The 18,285-nt window shown below is 37.0% G+C and overlaps 1 protein-coding gene across 1 annotated transcript; it reads left to right on the top strand.

The window, feature by feature from the left end:
- The first annotated feature begins 3,912 nt into the window (after nt 1-3,912).
- Nucleotides 3,913-16,642, top strand: LOC6046763 (mediator of RNA polymerase II transcription subunit 19). Its single transcript, XM_001863876.2, has 4 exons — nt 3,913-4,629; nt 5,113-5,261; nt 15,206-15,313; nt 15,376-16,642. Exons 1-4 carry the CDS (start codon nt 4,410-4,412, stop codon nt 15,682-15,684), a joined length of 786 nt encoding a protein of 261 aa, XP_001863911.1. The 5' UTR covers nt 3,913-4,409; the 3' UTR covers nt 15,685-16,642.
- The last annotated feature ends 1,643 nt before the right edge of the window (nt 16,643-18,285 follow it).

The following is an 18,285-nucleotide window of genomic DNA, read 5'->3' as shown; positions in this document are numbered from 1 at the left end:
AAAAATCATTGATTGAGTTATGAATTTTTGAATCAACACAATTTTTTTTAAATCAAAATATTGATCGCAAAAATCATGTTTCGATGTAAAATCGATGTAAAATAAATGCAATCAAAAAGTACTAAAGTGAAATTTTCATAAAGAGCACCGTTTTCAAGTTATAGCAATTTTTAGGTAACTTTTTTAAAAATAGTTACAGTTTTTAATTTTTTTTAAATTAGTGCCCATGTTTGGCCACTTTGAACTTTATTGATACGACCTTTAGTTGCTGAGATATTGCCATGCAAAGATTTGAAAACAGAAAAATGGATGTTTTCTAAGTGTCACCCAAACAATCCATTATTTTCTTATGTCGATATCTTAGCAACTAATGGTCCGATTTTCAATATTAATAAGTAAAACATTCGTGGAATTTTCCGATCTTTTCGAAAACAAATTAAATCAGGACTAACCTTTCAAAATGGCGTAATATTGAATGTTTGTCCCTGTCTCTGATTCTTGTATGGAGAAATAAATGACATAACTCGACTTTTTTTTGGACATACTGGATCATTGGAATCAATCATGCTCAGTTAAAAAGAAAAGTTGCTTTAGTTGGGTTTTGTTTATGAATGTTTGGAATAAAATAAATATTAACTAGGAGCTTTTATAATAAGAAATTTTCCTCAAAATAAAATAAAAATATTTTTTTCTGAAACTAAACTTTTTACTTTTTTAAAATAATTTTTATTTTATATTTAAAAGCGCATTTTAGTTAAATCATGAATAATGTTTTTATAACAAAGTAGCTTTAATTCATAAAGCATATTTATCCTGGATGCAATTAATTGTACTGCAATTCCATAATTTGAAATGCATATGTTTTACTAAGTTTCTTGTTTTGTTGAGTTTTTTTTTTTACTGTCTGTACCATTTCACTAAATTGTTATACTTTTATTATTTACCTTAAACTTTGTAACGTTATACTTTTTTCAGACTTTTAAGTAAATTTCTGGGGGGATTTTCTCCGAGTACATCGGCAGGTTCAAGACCTGCAAAACCCGCTTGGACCAATCATTCAGGAACAATCCCCAACATTCGTTTTTATCGTTATATCGTTTTTTGATCCAAAGTCACCCCCACTGACGGTGTATCATATGGGGATAAACATTTTTGAAATCTATACTATTTTGTTTTTTTTTTTTAGCTTTTTCATCTGGGAGGAAAAATCCACGTGGTCTTACAGGGGGGGGGGGGTTGGCGTGAAACCACGAAAAACCATGAGGGGGAGGGGGGGTCAAAAATTCTCGAAAAAAAGGCCACGTGGTTTATGCACGACCCCTCTCACGAGCTTGCCTGCCTGCCTGTTTACCTACAAGCGCGTCCATGAATCGTTATCTGTTCTGATCCAAACCTAATTGCAAACGTTTTGGATTTAAATTTATCTGCTTTTGTTACAAGAAATACCATGCAGTTTTTTTAGATAAAAAGGAAGGAATTTTCTTTAGATTTTTTTAAACTGAATCCAAACGAGTATCTTAAAGGAAGGCCGCAACTGCAAGATCTGAAGGTAGTTAACGATTGTGCAGAAAGAGATGTTCCCTGAATCGAAAAATTTACAGGTAAACTGACAAAAAATGATAAACAGTTGCAATATTTGTTGCAGGTGGTCTAGAAAAACAAAAAGAAACTTCCATAAAGAATAAAAAAATAATTTTAGAGAGTATGAATGAAAATTCGCAGCAATAATTGTAAAATTGCCTTGATTTGTTCTGATTTGTACTAAAGTATATTTTTGTTAAAGCAAACTACCTAAAGGAACAACATTCGTATTACCTGAAGATTTTTTTTAATAATTGAATCATTATCATGTTTCTTTAGCATATACGAAAAACTGCGTGTAATGCTTGGAAAAACAAACAAACCCTGTTCTCATGACATTTGCTGTAATTTTTTAACTGAGCCTAAGCTGTCTTTTCTTTAAACTATTTTTTTCAGCGCAGTTTTTTTTATTTTTGACAAAGTATAAGACTAATATGCTAAATATATCTCAAAACAATCCTGCTATTTTAGTTCAAAATCATAATAAACATGCCAGAAACGCAGCGCAGCGAATAGCAAACAAAAACGACGACGACAAAAGTCCAAGCAGAGAAACAGCGCGCGCTTGTAGGTAAACAGGCAGGCAGGCAAGCTCGTGAGAGAGTTTGAACCTGAGAGAGAGCACGTGCGTGTACGAATTGGAAATAAACATCGTTGTTAGGTAGCCCCTTACAGCTGGCCGCGCAAAAAGGGTCAGTTTTGGGCGCTAATAACTTCGCGGGAAAAAATCCTAAAAATATGGTGTCTTCGGGAAAGTTGTTCTAAATTTAATGAAGTTTCTATATTTAAGAAATGGTAAGAATCGGATAATTATGGCGCCTTCTACAGGTAAAAAAGTAAAACAGTTGCTTTTCTCCATACATTTTGACGATTTTTCCCATACAAACTTTAAGCGATCGGAGGGAGGGGTTTCCGTGGTCAGAATGAGCTCAAATTTGGAATTTAGCCTAATGATGGGTCAATCTTTGATTTCAGGGGGTAGCCCCAAAAAAGTCCGGATTTGGACCACCCTAATGAACATAAGCCAAATTTATTTAAAAAGAAATTGAAGTAATTTGCACCTTTGAAAGTTAGACTTCGTGGAAGCAGATTAGGGGCAGAATGGGCCACCCTTGGTTTTTGGCTTTAGAATGGATTTAGACCAACTGTGAGGCATGGGTTTCATAAAGGACGTCAAATATCATCACAACACCGAAAACGGCGTTTGAATTCATTGTATTTTGCGAATTATGAGCAAAAATGTAAATTTATTAACAAAACCACGCAAATGTTGTTGATTTCATGGTTTTGAAAAATAAGCTTTCTGAAAAGTTGAGTTGTTTTAAAAAGTTTGTTCAATGCTAGGAAAGGGGTTAAGAAACTGATTTACGAACAGCAGAACAAAGGAGAGGGAGCTATTTCTTTGGGCTGTTCTTCACCCTCTCTGACTAACTTGACACATTTTTGAAAGTTATCTTTGTGTTTTATTCTTAAAATCAAGATATACTTTTTCAACTTTCATCAAATATTAGTTCCCGTCCGCCACTGCTTCAGAAGAATCAGATATGGCCCGCAGGGCCAAAAAGTTGGGCAACCCTGTTATAAGCATTGAACCTAGATTTGCGGTGTTCCCTTTGCTCTGATCTGGACAATGCGACTGGACTGCAGTGCAATACCTACCGATCGGCTGGGCATTATTTACATGCGAAGACACGAGGAAAGTATTTTGGGAAGAGGCGCAAAGGAATATCCCAAGATCGATCACATGCTTGAAGAGCACGTTAAGCAACCGTTTAATACTCATGCGGTTGCTGCTACCTCTGAACTTAAACCTAAGGCTGCCACCCTGAGAAGAACCCATGACTTTCCGCTAATGAGGCGAAACCCGTAATACTTGCCTTAAGTCATTCAAATCGTCATTAATCAATGATTGCCAACTAGGACGTCAATGATTGTACCACAAAATTATATATAAATTTTTAAACGCATTTGATTAAGATCGAAAATTCTTTGAGTGGCTTCAAGAAGGCAACAACCGGCACATGCTGATTCATTTTGGTGGCGAAATTCGTTAAACTGAATTCAATACAGAGAATTTTAGAGTGATGATCAATTTTCCTCGAACGTAGCCGTGGATAGAACCCTTTTTAAGGGGTACTTCTGATTTTGAGTGAAAAACTTATGCAGGGTGATAACTGGGTCCTCTACCTTATGTAGCGTAAATATACAACTTGCATTCAATAAATGTTTGCAGATCTTTAATGGACTTGCATGCAAGTATTAACGAATTGCAGATCTCTCCCCATGCTCGCGCAGACTTTTCCCCCAACCCAACCCCGGCAACCCTGATCGCCTGTCAGAAAAGGTTTTCATTCGCGTTTCGCGTTTCGGTTCGTCGTCGTCGTGCAGAAAAAAAAGCAAAATTCACCAAGTGTCCGCAGAAAAATCGTGACAGTTCCGTCGGAAATCGGTCCCACTCGGTGGGGGGCATCCCGTGTGCATTGAGGTTTGTCGAGGTCGCGCCCCGGATTGACCGTTTAATTGGATTACGCACGGGGGCAAGTTCGCAGCAGCAGCTCGTTTCGTGGCTGGCTGGCGAGGGTCGATTCCCTCTCCCCCACCACCGCACCTGGCCCCGCACCTTCCGTCTGCTGGTTGGCTGTCGCTCGAACGGTCGGAGGCCACCACCAAGAAGAGCGCGGTAGGTGGAAGGCGGAGGTGGAGTGTGTGTTTTGTCCCCCAAAAGAAGAAGAGGAGGGTGCCTTAGCAGCAGCAGCTGTGTTTAGTGCGGACGGGGAACGCAACCTGTCGGAAACTGTGCCACCAGCTTCCGCGGAGACCCTTTCAAAATGTTCAACAACTACGGCAACGTCATGATGACCGATCCGCCGTTCCGGAAGGTCGAACAGTACTCGCCCAAATCGTCGCCGAGGGCGGGCGGTGCAGGGGGGCGGTCCCCGGTGGTGGCCCGCCAGGACTCGTCCGGAACGCTCAAGACCACCATCCAGCTGGGGAAGAACCCGTCGATCGTGCACAGTGGGCCGTTCTATCTGATGAAGGAACCACCAGGTAAGCGAGGGTGGAAGAGGGAGAAAGGGAAGGTTTATTACGTTGAAAGCAATGCTTAATTTGCATTTTTAAGAAAGAAGCAATATTACGATAAAGATTTGGCCTGATTTTTACAGTACAAGGTTGAATAGAGTGATATCGAGTTGTTTGGAGCAGTGAACTTGCAAGGTTTAAGTAAATAACTTATTGACTTCAACAACATTGAAAAAAAATTCTGCATCAAAAATTGTATTTTCAAGGTTTGCAATACAATCTGATCTGAAACATTTTCAAAAAAGTAGAAAAATGCACTCCTGAAAAGTAAAAAAAAAAAATCAACTCTGTATTTTGATAGAACGATCTATTAAAGAAGATATTTTCTGTCAGGAAATTGTAATAAAATCCTCAATCTAAACATAATTCTAGGACCTCATCGGTTTCATCGATATTTAGTATTATTTGACCAATATTATTTTTCTTTCTTCATCCACTCCCCTTCCGCAGGCGAAGGCGAACTGACCGGCGCGACCAACTTGATGGCCCACTACGGCCTCGAGCACTCGTATAGTAAATTTAGCGGTAAGAAGGTGAAGGAACAGCTCTCGTCGTTCCTGCCGAACCTGCCCGGCGTCATCGACGGACCGGGACATCTCGTAAGTATCCTCTTCCAATTATCCAGATCTGTAAAGTTCAATCGAGCGAGCGCGTCTTGTGCGACGACGAGGCTCTACTTTTACTTTTATTTCTTCGTTGGTTCGTTCGTCGGTCTTAAGATTCGACTTGGCTCAACGCTTGAGGCTTTTCTGGCCGTTTGTGCACAGCACAATGATGATGTAAACGCAAGTCAAATCGAGAAGTGTTCAGCATTACAGCTGTTTGGATCGTCTGCTTAGGTCTAGATTTAATTGTTGTTATTTTTCAGACAATTGGGTGTTGTTTTGGATTTAAGCTTTTTATTATATTTTATGGAGTTAATCAAATTGCGTATGGGCGATTCTTGACCGAAGAGACATCAAAAATATGTTTTATATGGACCATGAACAATTCGATGTCTCTGTGATCTCTTACGCTAACTTAGGTAGGAATCAAAGGCATCGAATTATAGATATCAAATTCATAAGATTTTTTTAAATTTTGGTTGACCCGGATTGAGTATTTAGTGAGGCATAGAAAATTACCAACGGCATTTTTTGCTGTTGTGGGTAGTTGTAATATAATCAATAATTTTCAGCTTTTTCTAATAAACTTTCCTGCAAAATTTTATTAATTTTGTCAAAAACGTTGAACTCCGTAATGGAATTTCTGGATTGTCTGGAAAAAATAAGATATATTTTTTATAAAACGTTTTACATTTCGGAATAAACATATCTCAAAACTTCAAACTACCCTTGCAGCTAGGGTGGAATCAAAAATTGGTTTCTTCAGCAACACATTTTTGGGTCCCTTTTAGGGTCCCAAACAACCTTCCAAAATTTGGAAGCGATTGGCACAAAGCGAATGAAATTTGTATGGGAATTACTATGAGGAAACTTGCATTTTGACACTTCAAATTACAAAATTCATGTTTTATCATTTTATGAAACTAACAACGTAGAATTATAGCCCTCGATGTTTTAACAACTCTCTCAAAGACTGTGCTAACTTGCTTCTAACAAAAATTACAGATTGTTCAAGAGAGTCATTTCGGAATACCGCAAGACGGGGTGACTTTGATTGGTTTGCGATTTTTCCGCAAAATGAAGAGTACTATTAAAATACATACGGAATTGTTTAGAATCATACTACAATACATACTAATTTTGAAAAGTTTTAAAAGTTAGTTAACTATAATTAAGAAAATGTTTTGAATCGGAAAACGGAATTCATTTTCAGATTCTTTATACAATTTTCCAAGGAGATGGGTAGATAAGTTTTTAATTAAAAAATAATATGTGAACATAGTTAAAAAAAATCTCCAAATGTATAGGCAATTTCAGTTGAACAAATTTCATGTAAAATGTGAAAGCTTTTGATTCGTGCTTCGAATATACTGAATTCACAATATAATCAATAATTTTACAGTATGTAAAAAAAGTATTTACACCCCTTGGGTACTGTGCACATTTTGTGATGAAACATGTAAACAATTTGAAGTTTGACAAAAACCTAGTACTAAGTTTTGTTCAGAAACTCATGCCGAACATTTTGCTACAAAAAGCTCATGAAAAGATGATTTCTATAAAAAGTTATATAACAAATACAAAAAGGGTGCAAAAAAAGTTTGTACACCTTTCAAAAAATTAACATAAATAAAGTTATTTGTTGGCAAATCACCATAAATCCAGTCTCCCAACTCCAAATAGGCATCCTTGACTGATTGAAAAAATAATTTGGATTGAATATAAAGTTTACTAAATACTCAGTATAAAAGTTTATGTAACTCTGGAAATTTTATATGAAACTTATCTAAACTTAATTTTGCATGCTTTCAATTTATCTAAATGTCAATATATGACCATAGAATTGCTAAATAAACATTTTGGAATGGGTATAACACCGTTTTGGGGGTCTTTGTATCGATAGAATAGATTTTTCGTTGGAATAGGGTACCTTCCCGGAATTACGTCGTCAGAAAATCCGCCGGCATCCGAACCGGTCCACAATTCGAGCCAAACATTTCATTAGGGCACAAAACCAAAACGTAAACATTTGGGATTATTCCACTATTCCATTCATTAGGACACTCCCTACATGCCCTCCAAGAATCAGATTGATAGCAAACAATTTTCTATTGAAAAAATCCAAAAAACAAAAGGCAGGCCAAGTGCGAATGATGCTGATGATACCTCTTCAGTTGACGCTCAGGCGAGGAACATCCTGGAAGGAGCGTCACTGACTACGTCCGTAGTCCTGTTAGATCAGTCTTGATCAAGACAGTATAGCTCTGGTTCCTTGCAAGTGTCCTATTTTCTTACCTCCACGTTGGCTTGGTTTTCATGATGACCTAGCTGGTGGCCTGTGGAAACGGCTCGTAAACCTTTGACCGCCGTGGGTCAGAATCGAGACGGCTAAAAGAAAGGGGCGCGCCAATGTGGGACAGGGAAGTAATTTGTGATTGTAGACGGTATTGTTTTGATTCGCAGTATGTTGAGTCAACTGCTGTGGATGTACCTGAGCATCGCAGAACGGGGTTTCTCTTCTTTTCATTGCAGCTACCACCTATTTTCTGTTTATTTTGTTTCACTGATTTTCTAACGCGGCTTCTGTTTACTATCCTCCATTTGATTTCGATTTTACTCATTTGATTCTCTTATTTCTCAACGCTTTTCCACTCTATTTTACCAATTGATGCTGCTGTAACAAACTGTCTGCTTTCCCTTAATTTGGCAACGATATCAATTTTGTTTATCATGTGCCTTTTCTTTATTTATCTATTTGAATAATTTCTCATCTTCCTGTGAATTGCCCTCAATACTATCCAACCTTGTTTGTTACCTCTATTTATTAACTGTTGTTAATTTCTTTATCTGCTTCATAAATTACTATCTTTCTTTCACTATTGATTCTTTACATAGTATATTTCTTTCACTGTCCAATGTTTTCAATCTTCACCCTTTCCTTCAAACAAATGAGGTTCGAGCCCTTACTTAATTTTTGGAATGATCAAAGAATTAACACAAATATTACTATTGTACTTTTGAAAAACTTTTATAAAATGCTTAGGACCAAAAATTGTAACAAAACACCGCGACAAAAGAAAAAGCAACAGATAAACACGACTCAACAATAGGGAAGATTTCAGGAGAAAACAAAACACAGTAAATAACAATTAGTTTTTGAATTCAAAATAAAACTAAAATAGTTTTTGCTTTAATGAAAGTTGATAGGCACACTTTAAATGGTTAGGCGCTTATACTTACATCAAACCCTACGTAATGTACCACCCCGGCCGAGTTAAAATGCGTAACCGGAAAAGAAGGTGTGCATGCCTGGCACGAACACTCAAAGCGTGTTCTAGCGTGCTGCTCGTACTGACTCAGAGCAAGGGTGAGATGTAGGTGTAAGGGCAGTGCGTGTTCGTCGGGAACCTAGTGCATAAGATCGGTCAAGGCCCGTTCTTACACTGAAAATTGCGAATTGCGAATTGCGAAAAAATCCAAAAAACAAAAGGGCACATAACAATTTTCGTTCCAAACCAGAAAAAAAGTTCAATTGGGCCCTTTTCTTTTTCGTTAGTTTTTCGTGGTTAAGAAATTTTCTTTGTTATAAAGTGAACTTTTTATACATTCTTAACACTAATTCACTTCAAAACAAAGTTTGATTTACGTTTCACCAAGGATTGCTGCAGAAAAAAAAACTTCATCGAAATACAATATTTAATACGCTCCCGCGGCTGCTGTTCAGTACACTTTTGACGAATTTTTATGTTTCACATAACTTATCTACACCATTCGATCACACAACTTCTCCAATTATCAAAATTTTCGCTGAATTCCTCATTATTTGTAACTAAACAAAAAGGCCCATAAACATCATCAAAAACAACAATCAGGTGACAGCGCTTTAGTGCCCTTTCAGTTCTCTTCGAAATTACATTTAGAAAGGGCCCATTATGAACAACAGTTGGAAAGTTAAAAGGGCCTAATAATGAGATTTTTTAAAATTATGAGTTTTATTGCGAAAATCAACATAATTTAAGAAGCATTAAATCAGAGTTGATAATAACAATGTGTTTTATCGTATCATCAGTAAAAATACCACCAGTCAAGCTTTCTTTTTAAATAGGAATTGAAACAAGTTGTCCACTTTTTGCCAACGATTTTCTCGAATTGCGGTTTTGGTTTTGTGCCCTAATGAAATGTTTGGCTCGAATTCACAAGTCAACCTATGTGGCATCGGAAAGGGCATAAAATTTCCGATCTTTTGATATTCACACATCTAGGTTTTCTATAAAACAGAGGCGACTCGTGCCCGAATGAAGTACCTGTTCAATGTTAAAACATTTTTTTAATGTTTTTCCTTTCGAATGGCTTTTATTTTTACGTTTTATTATTTTCATACTATTATAAATTTCTGTTTATTCAAATAATTAATTAAAATTATGTTTAAGACTTTTTTTATCTCGTTAAAATGTATTTTTAAGACTTAATCATTAGCGTGGGGAATGTGGAAAAATAGAGCAATCGCTCTGCCATCCTTATCAAAATTCAAGGGAAGTTATTGAATATTATACTGAATTTTAAAAGTATTCATCAGGATGTTCAGAAAAAAAAACATATCCGTTTGCGTGACGGGACAACATCGTAAACCTGGACTTTAAAAAGGCACACCAAGAAAATCGCTACAGTTTTGCTAGCTCATTATTTTTTTAATTTTTGCTCTTCTACACATTACCACAAATTGATAAACGAATCTTTTGCTCCTTGGACTGAACAAATTGGTTGAAATTTGAGTTTTTGCCAGCCATTTCTTTCCGTGACGGGACAACGAAAGGAGCAGTTTTATGAAAAAAATGTCCTCTCCTATTCATGGGCTTGCAGACCTTATTTGCTCAATATTTTTGGCGTTTGGGGTAAGAAAACGTATTTAAAGAACACTGCAATTTTCAAATCATAATAAAAATGAAATTTTTTATATAAAAATTCGAATTGGAAATTGAAAAAAGTGACTTTTTGGTGTAGCTTCGCTAAGAATCGGTTTAATAATATATACAACTAGAGTGAACCGGGACTACAGTCTGAATAAACACAGTCGTTTTTGGAGCATTTAATGGCATCAAATCTTAAACTTTTTAGGACTGCATCCGCTTTAAGTAGAACCATCCGAAAAATAAAATAACGATCATGGTTGAATCTACTCAGTAGCACAGCACCTTTGATATTTTGCAAAACAATGTGCTTAAAACCCTTTCCTGATCTACTGTCATAATTCTTCTAATGTGTTCTAATGCTTCTAATTTTAATGCTGGGAAAAGCACAGTACTTTTTTCTTTCAATTGTTTCAATTCAATCTATCAATCACACTATCTAAACTTAACATTACATGACTTTCCAGTAGAGCAAGAATCCACTAGTAACCAAGAAGATCGAAGAGGTTCAACGCGTGCAGTTGAACATTCCAGTTCTAAAACAAGCCATCACCAGTCTGCGCAAAACAGCCTGATGCCTAAAAGTGCGCCAAATATAGAGCAATATCTGTCGTGCTCTCGCGCTCTCTCATTTATTCATGCTCTCAACGTGCTGTCAACGCGCTGGCTTGTTTACCTTTTGCATGCAGCTCCCTGAAGAGCTGAGCGAGCTAAGTCGGCTGGGGTTGGGGTGGCATTTCGCTCTCTCCCAAAAATGCTGTCAGTTCACGCTCTCAGATTGAACCAGATTTACCAACACATCGATACTGCCGCTGCGTATGAATAGGAAGCTCTTTACATGTGTTGATTTTTTCTGTATGGAGATTTTTTCCCCGACGTTCAAAGGGTCGGTGTTGAACGCGACGAGCATTTGCGCGTGGCCCGCTAGGCTGGCTCGCTTTGGTATTGGTGGGTTGTAAAGAGAGGTAAAAGAGTAAAGGGTGGCGGGCCAAAGCTTTTTCGGTGCATGCAGCGCTGCTGAACATAGGGCGTTGATTTTGTTAACGTATATTCAAACAAAAATTGTAATTGTATGTTGCTGGTTAAAAAAGCACCACGGCACATAAATAAAAAAAAAATATCCGCTTGAAATTGGCTACCTGTTCAATGAACAGGTTGAACAGGTGGACGAGTCGCCTCTGCTATAAAACCTACGTTTTTGAATACCAGGGCAAAAAGTATGTTTGTTCCATGAATTTTTGCCTATGTACAGTAGTTGTTCGGTAACTGGGCTGAGAACGTAGCCCAGTCATCGAATGCTGTTCGCTAACTGGGCTGAACGAAAAATAACGAGGGGACTACCGATGCATAAAATTTATTGGATGAAATATAAAAATAAAAGTAACTAAAATTTGTTTACAATGATTACTTTTCATATTTCTTTAATTGTGACTGGAAATTACATAAAAGTTTGAAAAAAGTTTTTTTATTTGTTGACCATGATTTTTGCATCCATTTACCCCTCGGTGATTTCGGTTTGTTTTGGATTTTTGACGTTTGTCAGCTTTTTAACTGGGCTACGGCCCAGTTATCGAGCGCCCAGTTAAAAAGCAGCCCAGTTAAACAACGCCCAGTTACCGAACAACTACTGTATTTGTATTTTGACGTCATTTGACAGCTCGTGGCATGGTCTTCGTCGATTGTCGACGAATTTCCCCGAACAAAATCGACGACCGCATCGAACTGTGCTTAGTCCATGTAAACAGTGCACTCTTTCTAACCTCCAAATCGAGTCGGCGTAAAACCTACCCAGTCAAATCAATCCGAATGCTGAAACGGAATCTAGTTAGAATCGTATACAAAATCCGTTTCAAACGCAACAACCGGTTCGAACCCGGAACCGGTTGTTGCGTTTGAAACGGAATCTGTATACGAATCTAATTAGATTCCGTTTCAGAATTCGGATTGATTTCACTGGGTAATGTTGTGTTTCACCACAGACAAACAGACTTAAATTATTGAACAAATTTTACCAAAATCCATCAATCACATAAAAAGAGAAAATCAAATGACAGCTAGCTCAATCTAGTGGCCAACACCAGAAATAAACATTGCTACATATAATTTTTTTTGCTTTTTTGAAAAGGTCCAATAAACCAAATTTTCCGTTAAAAAAAACACCACTTCGGATGGTTTCCATCGCAGGAGCTTCTAGATCACTTTCCTTACCACATTCAGATCATAATCAAACTAAAAAGTTAAGCAACCAGGGTGTTTTTTTCCAAATGGATTATATTTGAGTAAAATTGATTGTTGAAATATGAATAAAATACTTACTTTCTTTTTCCAGCAACCAGCAAAAGTAACGAAAAAAGGCCAGCAAATGTTGACATTTCACCATAAAAACATTCTATCTCGCTCACCCTTCTTATGCGAGCGAGACCGTGATGCCAGTTTTATGAAAATTGATAAACACAATTGCCAGCACCAGCACTTACGCTGCACTAAGTCAGCATTGCTGAGTGTCGCATGACTAACATGCACTTCAATGCTAAAAATATTGCTGTTTAAGTGTTTGTTTTAGTGCTGGATGGTTACTTGGGAAGTATTTTGGCGCGCTGGCTCAATAGAGTTGTTTACGTGCGCATGTATTGCGTGTACGTACACGAAAAAGATTGAGGTTAAGTTTTTTACCGTCCAGCAAAACAAATGGCGTGCGAGTGTGCGTAAGAGCGGGCTTAGATATTGTCCGTTTCTCAGAATGTGCCGCAGACACTGTTGCCAGCGATTTTCTGAACTTTTGGTGCAATTAGAAACATTCCCGGCAACAATGCCATGCAATAGAGATATCCACGCGCGAGAGTGTGTTAGTTTGGAATTTAGTTACACGCAGACATAGGCAAATCGAGTAGAATAATTCGTCTGTCAAAATCAGCTGTGTCCTTTGTTATACCACGAGCACGTGGTAAACAGTTGGTTTTTACAGGCGACTAGTCTACTCGATTTGCCTATGTCTGCGTAAAAATAGTGTAAACAAAATCAGCTGCTTGAAATTCAGCCAATCACAATCGATCAAAACCAAAACAATACTTTAAATACAAATACTAACACAGAATAGATGAATCCAGTTTGAAATGGCCGCTAGGTGGCCAATGGTGTTAGAAATGACAGCTTCCATGTATTTGAATATGGGAGCTCAGGAAAACTCAATTTTAAGCAATAAAATGATTATTTATGATAAAAGTATTGATTGACTAGGTGCACAAAATGTGTCTAGAATATTATTAAAATGAAAACTGCTCAAAAAATTTGCAATCGAGATAAGTACACCATTCGATTCAGCAGGAATTTTGGGCACCAAAAATATATAGTTTTCATATGTTAAGTATTTTGTTTTAAAAGATAATTAACAAAAAGTATGAAAATCGAGACATTTAGTATGGGAGCTGTCAAATCTCTCACCATCAAAAAGCAGCGTTGAGCTTTTGCTGGATTTGTCTATTCTGGTGTGCGTGAGAGAAAATTTTAACGATTTGAGGAAAACTTTCTAGAAAAAGAGTTAAACAGTGAAAAATAAATCAATTAAATTGATTCTATTCTAACTATTCTAACTTAACAATATATGCTAAAATTTTCAGGATAGCTTCTAAGACTATACTGCCGTTCTACGCATAATTGTCCCATGTTCAAAAATGTGCAACTGAGAAAAACGCGATTGAAATTTTTCAACCGATTTCTGTGTTTCTACGCATAATTGTCCCGTGGGTTCCTATTCGCCCTATGTGTCCCTAATCGCCCCAGTTAGTAGTTTATCATCCTTATTTGTGATTCTCTTGCTATACAGCAGGTAAACAAGACATAATGCTTCGCAAAACTAATGATTTCGTGATAGAAAATACTTGGTGGGACAGTTATGCGTAGAAGTTTAACGATGGGACAAACAGACTTGATGTGGATTTTAATGAGTTTCCGACAAAGTACCAGATTTTATGTGTTTTTCTTTAAGTACACATCAAACTAAACTTAAAAAAATCATAAAGTCAAAATCGTCCAAACTGACATGGGACAATTATGCGTAGAACGGCAGTATAGTGCTTGAAAATTCCGGTTGATGCGTTCAAAATTAAACACTTTTTCTTTTTCATATATTCGCGAACCAAGCTAACGTCATGATTCGAAATCTGGACACTTAGAAGCATATCATTTTTCTTATATCTGGCAAAAAAATCGGAAATGTAGAAATATCATCAAGATGTAGTATAAACAGTCAGTTTTAAGAAAATGCATGCAAAACATGTATTTTCTTACAATTTTTCATCATAATTTTGAAATTAAAATGACTTATTGTGCTTCGAATCCCGGACACTGATAAAAGCGGATTCTAAATCCGGACACTTTTGCTTCAAATTCCGGACACTCGATTTTGCTTATGAATCGCACGAATTTGGACTGAAATGTTAGTGAATGGCATTCTTTAGCTCTCAAATAAGCTGATAACATCAAAACAGTCAATATTTTATATAAAAATTTGCTAGAATCTAAGAAAATCAAAACCATAAATTTCTGTTTTGCCTTCTCGATGCATTTCAGTGAAATGTTTCACATTTTTTGTAAACTTATAATTTTATTTTATTTAACTGTTTTGGCACTAACTACAATGTTCAAACCAACTTTAAATGAAAGTTGATGCTAGAATTTAGCAAATAATACAGTTTTGACATTCATAATGCGAACATATATCCAAATAATTGATAAAACAAGTTGAGGTGTCCGGGTTTCGAAGCGTCCGGGAATTTGAATCATGACGTTAGTCTACAGCCAAGATATTGAGGACCATCCATTAACCACGTGGACACTGTTTTGAAATCTCAGACCTCTCCCCTCTTGGACAATTTCCATACAAAACAAATATTTTTTGTATGGAGCGTGGAAAATCGCTGAAGAGTTGAAAATCTGACAAAATCCACTATTGAGTGATTGGTCGTAGTGGAAAACTAAATATTAAAGAATATTCGTACAATTAAAACTTAAATTTCTTCTTCTCTCCAACAGGATAACAGCTCCCTCAGAAGCGTAATCGAAAAGCCACCAATCGTGGGCAAAGAACTTCTTCCCCTCACAAGCGTACAATTGGCCGGATTCCGTTTGCATCCTGGGCCGGTAAGAGATCCCCCCGATTCTTCCTTCCATGACCGTAATTCTAACTGTGTCCCCTCCTTCAGCTCCCGGAACAGTACAAGCACCTCAAGACGGCCCCCACGCGGAAGCATAAGAACAAACACAAGAAACACAAATACAAGGAGGGTGTGGCGCCCGCGTCCGAGCAGTCCTCGCTCGAGGCGGCCGGCCTCGACACGCACGAGAAGAAGCACAAGAAGCAGAAGCGCCACGAGGACGACAAGGAGCGCAAGAAGCGGAAAAAGGAAAAGAAGCGCAAAAAACAGCGCCACAGTCCGGAACATCCGGGCAGCGGGACCGGCCAGTCGTCGTCGTCGTCGTCGATGCAGGTTCCGCAAACGCAAGTCTTCTAAACAGGCCGTCGTGCTGGTGTTTGATTTGAGCAGCCAGCTGGAGCGTGCGGCAGATTTAATCAAAAACACACACACGAAATTCATTAGAAATACACACACACACCCACACAGCCCCCAAACATCGTTAATGATAGTAGTAAGGAAAATTTATACAATTTTAAAAGCAAGCAAGCATATTTTTTTTTTGTTCTCTGGCAAACGGAAGCTTGGCTTCTCCTGGTTTCCGGAGCAATCACAGAACTCTCTCCTCCCCCCTTTCTTTTTAAGCAGCGAACAGAGAGAAAAGCTGAGCATAAACCAACTTAACAGTATGATAATGGCAAGAAAACAAGAACAGCTTATCTTAAGATCCCTCCCACATACTAAAACAAGCTCGTTTTTCTGTTGTTGAGGCATAAATTACCAAGTTTGTTTTTCTTTCCGAAGTAATCCTTGCTCGAAAGTGATTTCCAACGAGTCCAGCACGAAAAAACATTTAAAAAAAACTTTTCAAAAGAGTGCCAATGCAAGTGTTGCGCGGGATGCCAATCTGACGAAAACCCCTTTAACTTTATGATTGAGTTTCCTAAAAAAAAAAGGTTAAAACGGATTAAGTGCCCTCCCTAGCCATGTAAGCCAGAACAACAATCTCTTGTTTGGTTCGTCTTTCTTTTATATCCAACTCATGTGCAAGTGAAAGTTGTCGTCTTTCAACTGTTTTTTTGTCTGTCTGTACAGAGAACAGAACGATCGTAATACAGAAATGAATAAAATCTCCGATATTTAGGGCACAGGAACAGCGCTGCAGTTGCGGTGGACTCCGGAAGGGTTCCGCAAAAGAAACTGCAACTGTAGCATGGAAGCATGATTTATCTTCTTTCTTAGCAACAACAGCAACAACAACGTGTATTTATGATTATCGAACCCGAGTTATTATTTAATTTTATTTTCTCTACCTAGCAATAAATTTGAAGCAAAATGATAAAAAAACAAAGTCGTTTTGATATGTTGAGAAATTTTACCTATCGGTGATTATGCCCCTTCTCCTGATCATATATATGTCCCATACGTTTTTTCACCGCTTTTGAATTAACCCTCTACTGCCCAAATTTTTTTTTTCGAAAATATTTATTTTTCCCGTGTTCAGGAGGTCATTTTGAGCAACTTTTGTTCTACGAAAAACTTTACTTCTCTTGTTTTATGTTTTTCTTGTTTTATTTTTTGTATTTTAATTTGCATTTATCTTGTTAGTTTATGTTTGTTTTTGGTAGTATTTGGCCTATTCTACCATCTAATATAATTACATTTTGCCTATCTAATTTTTTCACGTTTTTACAGTCATTTTTTCAATTTTTTGCATGTTTTTCACATTTTCTGCTATAGAATGGCACCATCATCATTTAAATTGCGAAAAAATGCGTAGAGGCATAGTCTGGGACACTACAAAAATTACTGCATACTTCTTTTTACTGAAAGTATAGGAAATGTTAGTAAAAAACACAGCCAAAGTTGACCCCTAAAAAAATGACATTTTCAAAAACACTGGCTAAGTCACATAACTAAGGCTACCAACTCATGCTGAGCAAAAATCCGTACACTTTGCCGATATGACACCATGGTACAACTAAAACTGTCAATGAATGATTTAGATAAATTAAATTTAATATATTTGAGAATTAAAAATATAAAACTGTGACAATTTTACAGCTAACAAATTTCACAAAATGCTATCAGAGTGCTTGCACGTTTAAAAGTATTCATAAAATAAGCCGTGATTTGAATCAAATCATTATGTACTAAATTTTTTTTGTTAAACGATTAAAAGTTTATGAAATGTCAAGTTTGCTTTTGCGAATAATATCGTTCTTAGTGTTTTCACGAACACTTTTCCAGAGTTTTTTTTATTGAAAATACCCTATAACATGTGAAACACAACAGTTTATAGGATTTAAAAAAAACTCTAGATTTGTTAATTCGTAAAATGTTTTCACTAGTTTTAGAATGCCTTTGGAAAGGGATAAATATATTTAGTAAGGAATTTCTAAAAGAAAAATTCTAGAGTTTTTTTAAGAGGTCCTTTGCTGCCCATAATTGATAATTCGGCTATTATGCCAAATCAAGTATTCCGAGAAAAACGCGTTTTAGTGTTTGTCACAAAATCTACGTCAAGGCAATTTCCCATAAGAGTGGCATATTAGCCGTTTGGTTTTTCGCATCGGCAGCCAAGTCTAAACACTATTTCAGTGAAATTCAAGTTCCAGAAGATGCGTTGGAACATCCTCTATCACCTAGTGCTAACATCTCGTTTTTGGCAAAAGGTGGGCAGTTTGGAAGACTATAGTTCAATAGTTCAAAAACTCTAGAATTATTGATAATCAAGTTTGAATTGAGGAAACCCCGGAAAACTCTCCCTTTTTAAATCAAACTCACAGAAACCAAAAATTTCAAACTACAAAACCTTCGACCAAATCAATTCAATGATTAAAAAGTTGTTAAAATTCCGTAGAAATCCGTATTATGCGTAAAATTCCCTACATAAATTCCGGCCTGTTAAAAATCCGCGAAGAGGACCGAAAATCCGTATGGTAAGGAAAAAATCCGTACAGTTGGTAGCCTTACACA

The sequence above is a fragment of the Culex quinquefasciatus genome, chromosome 2, assembly GCF_015732765.1.
Source record: "Culex quinquefasciatus strain JHB chromosome 2, VPISU_Cqui_1.0_pri_paternal, whole genome shotgun sequence".
Classification (NCBI taxonomy): Eukaryota; Metazoa; Arthropoda; class Insecta; order Diptera; family Culicidae; genus Culex; species Culex quinquefasciatus.
Note: the sequence above shows the minus strand (reverse complement) of the source record. Positions and strands in the feature narration are given on the sequence as shown.

Excerpts from the sequence above, each read along its gene's own strand:
- LOC6046763 (XM_001863876.2), top strand. The coding sequence starts at position 4,410 with ATGTTCAACAACTACGGCAACGTCATGATGACCGATCCGCCGTTCCGG. Across the intron at positions 5,262-15,205 it reads TCGACGGACCGGGACATCTC|GATAACAGCTCCCTCAGAAG; the intron begins GTAAGTATCCTC and ends TCTCTCCAACAG. Across the intron at positions 15,314-15,375 it reads TCCGTTTGCATCCTGGGCCG|CTCCCGGAACAGTACAAGCA; the intron begins GTAAGAGATCCC and ends CCCCTCCTTCAG.